Here is a 6000-nt window from a genome sequence, read left to right as displayed (position 1 = left end):
TATGTGTTGTTTACATGGGTCTCTAAGTATTTTCAGTTATGTTTTCTAAAGAGAGATTAGGAGTATGCAGTGATAAACTAAAGAGACTGAATCTGTTGAGTGACTGTTCCTTTAATGACTTTGAACGAAAGAAAAATGAAGTTTCTTTCCTCTGTAATGAAAGAACCGTGACACTTACCTGTGTTCACACACAGTTTTATAAGAATTAAATTGTGTGTTTTCCTACTGAAATTTGTAAATTTTATCAATGTATAGGATAGCACAAGATTCTGTGCATTTAGAAGAAAATGATCAGTTTGCAGGGTCCAATAAAACACAATAATTTCCATCTTGTCAACTATTAATTATCTTTTTTATTTGTTCTAGAGACAGCAGGCTAAAATCCAGCAAGAAACAGTAAAAATATCACAACTGTGACATGCAACACTTCACAATGAAAATAAAAAAAAAAAATCCTGTACCAATTAAAATCTACAAGGTTTGGAGGAAAAACATCCAAGTATTTTCGAATTCTGAAAACAGGTCATATGCCTTCATGGAAGCAGTCCCGTTAAATAACAGTAAGCATAAGAAATAGATGTGCAAGCATGAAGTATTTTAAGCTCCAAGGATTAACAGAACGTGTTTTCTATCAGAATTGTTGCAATCATTCAAATGCCAATCTCCAAACTCTTCTTTGAGTCTAACATTGAAATCTCAGATTAATATATGTGGAACAACAAGGACACCTTGAGGCAAGTTTGAAAAATGCAAAAATTTCTATTCCACATTGATCTGGGAGGACTTACAGATTCTCCATAAGTCTGAGTTCCTTGGAATTGCCACATAATATAAATGATAAGCTCTAAAAACTGTTTGGCAAAGTCCCACAAATTCCACAGAGTATTATTAAAGCAGGTCAGCACTCCTGAAATGCTAGAATGTATGCGTACCAATTAGGTTAATTTACTTGCTCATAGTTGTGAAGACAGACCTGTTTTTGCAACACACTAATCTTCTTGTTCTGAGTTGCTTTTCTCCTTGTCACAGAAGTCAAGAAATTTCCTCCCCACTGCTCAGCATAGTATTATACTGTACATATCTTTAAAAGAAAAAGTATAAAAATAGTGAAAAGGCTTCTGAAGAAGTATTAAATGCAAATCTACACAAACTTAAACTTTCACAGTTCTTTGTCACTCTCTACAAGGTTCAAGTATTCCTTTAAATTGGTACCTCTGGAAAACTTATGTAACAGTAAAAGTCTTCAAAAAAAAAGGTGGGAAGAGGAAGAAATCTTATACTTCTTATCTTGTTTCGATTTTCTGCGCATGAAAAAGCACTTTTTCTTTTTAGTATAGCCTCTAAGTTAGAACTGGAGTTGTGGGGCCATTTGTAGAGCTTTCTGTTCCCTTCGTGCTGTCTGCAGCTTTAGGATCATCACATACTTCAGGAGCCTCATTTTCCTCTGTCGTTGATGGGTTAAGATCAATTGTGATCAAATCGGTTTCCTGATCTGTTTTTTCTACCTCACTGCAAAATTCAACTTTATCTTCCTGCTGGCTGTTCTTCTTTATTTGTCCGTTCTGTGCAGGGTAGGTACTGGCAATGGTGTCATACAGAAATTGGTAATGTTCCTTAAATATAAAGAGAAGAAGTTAGCATGAATGGAATGCTCAGAGCCCAAGAGTAAACCCATTCTTTCTCTGTTTTCTTAAATTTTAAATTGTTAACACGTGGTTAAACATGCAAGACTGGACATGAAATAGCTTCCACAGTTTTTGGTGTACAGAGTGTTTCTTTTATGGTTTATTCTGATGTCATGTGTACGTAAAGTCTCTATAACTGCCTGAATCAAGCGTTCCAAGTTGTCACCCAGTACCATCTTGGTTTACAAAGTTCCCAAAATATGTTTTTTAGAGTACCTCTGTTGTAAGCAAGACATACTGTAAAGGAGTCTAGGAAAGTCATCTAATAATCTGCCCCATACCAATGACACCCACCTAGGTCTGATTTGTTAGTAAATGTTTGTACGCCACAAAGACACAATTCCTCTGGAGTGATTTAAACTGAAAATAAATTGATGGCCACCAGCCTGTGAAATGGAGTGAGCCTCCTAACTCTGCAGAAGTTAAGGGACACTGTGCACATACATCCCTGAAGCAACTGCAGAAACATCAATTTATGTAATTTGTAATTTTATAATATACACCCTTCCACAAAGGCGTTATAGAATTACAACTCTGGATATCTCACAGACTCCTTCGTTCTTATTAGTAACAGCCAGTTCCCAAGTACTGGTGAGCGGCTGTGAACGTCCTAGTTAGAATTAGTGTTCCCTATGCAGAAATGATGCATAAGTTATGAGGATATTAGTGACCATAATAAGTAATGTCACAATTTTTTCTGGTAATTAATAAGATTTACTCACAAAGGTGGAGACCACTCCCAGCCTGGTGCGACGAAGAGCTTTTACTACTTGGAAAACATCTATTACTTCTTCTGTTTCTGCACTTTCCAAGAGGGTCATTAAAGCACAAAATACACCAGTCTGCTGTGATCCATCACTAGAAGATGATGTAAAATATACATGTAAGTTTAAAATGTAAAATCAGCAGGTCTTCTGACTAAATGATAGATTTATTTCAAAGACTACATCATGAATTACATTTCCAAAACATTTTTACTGGACTGAAATTGTTACAATTAGGAATATCTGTAGGACACACACAAGACAGTTAATCTAGAGGCTACCTGGATCTCATGTGGCCACTTAAGGGATAAGAGAGAAATTAGAAGCTTCAGACTTACGGTTTCAACAATTGTTAGTGGGATTATCCTCTGCTTTAGATGGTATGCAAGGCTATTCCTGGAAACGGTCTTAAAAAAGTGGGCTTATGTACTGGATTGGGAGATGAACCTAAAAGCTCTGCTTGATCCTCATTAGTAGTATGCTACAAGAGCAGTTTGACCTAGCATTTCTTCTCAAAATATGCGTACCAGGCAAGAGCAGCTAGCTCTGACCACCTACTCCACGCCCACACTTGCCCAAGAGAAGTGTGCTCGCTTTTCAGCACCACAATCAAAAAGGTCAAGCTTGAGCAATTCAAGTGATCTTCTAGGGAGAGCTCTGTCTCCAGACACATGGAAAGGCTTGTGGAGAAAGGCAGACATCCCAAAATTGTGGTTGCCACATATATCCAGACCTTAGGGCTAGGTTAAGGTACGTGCTGACTTGAGACCCACCGGCAGTGAACAACAAGCGGGACACTGCGCATACTCCTGCTGTCGTCAGTGAATGGTCTGGCTGGGACTTTTTGTTTAAGATTGAGAATCATGCTGACCAAATCTTTGGGGTTTTCTGGAACATCCAAGCCACTCCACTTGTGATACTGATACTGATACACCTTCTGTGTTTCTTTTGTCTGAAAAATATCAGTGAAGAAGTAGTCAATGTTCAGGTTAAAATACAGATTCACATCTATTGCAGCTGAATTACAAAAGAAAAATTATATTCCTGAGGAACTGCATGGTGATGTGAGTTCTACCTCATGAATATGATGTAGGTAGACACGCAAGCTTTGCTCAAAAGACAGCTGTTCTCCTGAGACTCCACTATCACCAACTCAGCAATTCACTAAATGGAAAATCTGAGCTATTTTATGGCATTTATGATGATTGGCTGCTGGTCTGGAAGAGAAAAATATTTCCATTTCTTAGAGCAGGAGGTAAGTGCTGTGGGAACTGTCCCCTCTCTTTCCTTAGGCTAAGTTTATAACAGGGAAACAAATTTAAAACTTCCTTTCGGAATTTGCAAAGAAACTTTTACCTTCAGATGTGTAACATCAAATGCACGTATGGTATAGCTAGGACAACAGCTGACATCTGTCATTTGAACTTCTATGCCATCATATGTTTGTTTTCCTTCTCCCCAGTACTGTGCACAGAGCTCCTAAAATGGATAAAAGTACAAATCAGTGCTTACCACTCAAACTTCATTTTATTTTATCTCCCACACGCACTTACAGGGTGTATTGACTCTAAAGTAGTAGGAATGTCACTGTATTTTAAAATATAGCATGGTACACTCTTCCCTTCAAAAATTCATTAGAAAGTAAATTAAGAAGGTAAATAATAGAACAAATTATGTTGGAAATCCAAATTCCTCACCCTGTGAAACACGCTTAACTGGAGGAAGGGAATGAGAGAATGCAGTGCAGTGTTGCTCTCTACACTAAAGAGCAGCCGGAATGTACGGAGCTCTGCCTAGGCGTGGATGAAGAATGAGTTGAGAGCTTATGGGTAAGAATTAAGGGGCAGGCTAATATGGGTGACACTGTTAAGTGTGTTTACTACAGACCACCAGCTCAAGAAGAAGTTGTTGATGAGGCCTTCTACAGACAGCTGCAAATAGCCTCACGATCACAGGCCCTGCTTCTCATGGGGGACTTCAACCACCCTATTTGCTGGAAAGGCAACACAGCCAGGCACACACCATCCAGGAGGTTTCTGCAGAGCATTGATGATAACTTTTTGACACGCACAGTGGAGGAGCCAACAAGGAGAGGCGTGCTGATGGACTTTGTGCTAACAAAGAAAGAAGGACTAGTTGGAGATGTGAAGGTCCTGGGTTGCCCTGGCTGCAGTGACCATGAGATAGAGTTCAGGATGCTGCATGGAAGAAGCAGGGCAAAAAGTAGAATTACAACCCTAGACTTCAGGAGAGCTACTTTGGCCTACAAAAACCTACTTGGAGGAATCCTATGGGCTAAGGATCTAGAAGGCAGAGGGGTCCAAGAGAACTGGTTAATATTCAAGTACCACTTCCTCCAAGCTCAAGATCGATGCATCCCTGTGAGTAAGAAATCAAGCAAAGGAAGCAGCAGACATGCATGGATGAGCAAGGAGCTTCTGGAAAAACTCAAATGGAAGAAGGAGGTTTACAGAATGTGGAAAAAGGGACTGGCCACTTGGGAGGATTATAGGAACATTGTCAGAGTATGCAGGGGTGTGATGAGGAAGGCCAAGGCCCACTTGTAATTAAATCTGGCAAGGGATGTCAAGGACAAGAAGGGCTTCTTCAAGTACATTGGTAGCGAAAGGAAGATTAGGGAAAATGTGGGCCTGCTGCTGAACAAGGTGGGTGCCCTGGTGATGGAGGATGTAGAGAAGGTGGAGTTACTGAATGCCTTCTTTGCTTCAGTCTTTACGCTAAGGCCAGCCCTTAGGAATCCCAGAACCTGGAGGTAAGAGAGAGAGTCTGGAGAAAGGAAGACTTTCCCTTGGTTGAGGAGGATCCAGTTAGAGATCCTTTAGGCAAACTCAACACTCACAAATCCCCAGGCCCCAATGGGATGCACTTAAGAGTGCTGAGGGAGCTGGCAGATGTTATTGTGAAGCCACGCTCCATCATCTTTGAAAGGTCATGGAGAACAGGAGAGGTGCCTGAGGACTGGAGGAAAACCAATATCACTCCAGCCTTCAAAAAGGGCAAGAAGAAGGACCCAAGAAACAACAGGCCAGTCAGCCTCACCTCCACCCCTGGAAAGGTGACGGAACAGCTCATTCTGGATGTCATCTCTAAGCATGTGGAGGAAAAAGAGGTTATTGGGAGTGGTCAACATGGATTCACCAACTGGAAATCATGCTTAACCAACCTGATAGCCTTCTATGATAGCCTGACTGGCTGGGTAGATGTGGGGATAGCAGTGGATGTTGTCTACCTCGACTTCAGCAAGGCTTTTGACACTGTCTCCCATAACATCCTCACAGGTAAGCTTAGGAAGCATGGGTTAGATGAGTGGACAGTGGGGTGGTGTAGAGAACCAATACCAGATGCGATTTTGTCACGACATTGCCGCCGTGCTGCCATCTTTTGGGAGGACCATCTTCTTCATGGTTTTGGAAGTCAATGACGTCGTGCACCTCCTTAGGGACCAAGGGCGCGAAAAGAGCAGGAAGAGCCTTGTAGGGGAGCAGTGCTTCCAGTCGATCTGTGCATGAGTAAGAGCCCTATATAAGGAG

The 6000-nt window shown here is 40.9% G+C and overlaps 1 protein-coding gene across 1 annotated transcript in view; it reads right to left on the bottom strand.

Annotated features, from left to right (window-relative positions):
- Positions 1–322: 322 nt before the first annotated feature.
- Positions 323–6000, bottom strand: part of PTPRC (protein tyrosine phosphatase receptor type C) — a gene marked incomplete at its 5' end in the record, with an annotated part of 29927 nt that continues 24249 nt past the window's right edge. The window contains 4 exons of the mRNA XM_082484040.1: positions 323–1613; positions 2408–2543; positions 3223–3401; positions 3806–3928. Of these exons, the coding sequence (XP_082340166.1) occupies positions 1341–1613; positions 2408–2543; positions 3223–3401; positions 3806–3928 (711 nt within the window). The 3' untranslated portion in view covers positions 323–1340. The remainder of the gene's footprint in view (positions 1614–2407; positions 2544–3222; positions 3402–3805; positions 3929–6000) is intronic.

The sequence above is a fragment of the Vanellus vanellus genome, assembly GCF_965231255.1.
Source record: "Vanellus vanellus genome assembly, chromosome: 5".
Classification (NCBI taxonomy): Eukaryota; Metazoa; Chordata; class Aves; order Charadriiformes; family Charadriidae; genus Vanellus; species Vanellus vanellus.
The sequence above is the reverse complement of the archived record's forward strand: the minus strand, read 5'-3'. Positions and strand labels throughout refer to the sequence as shown.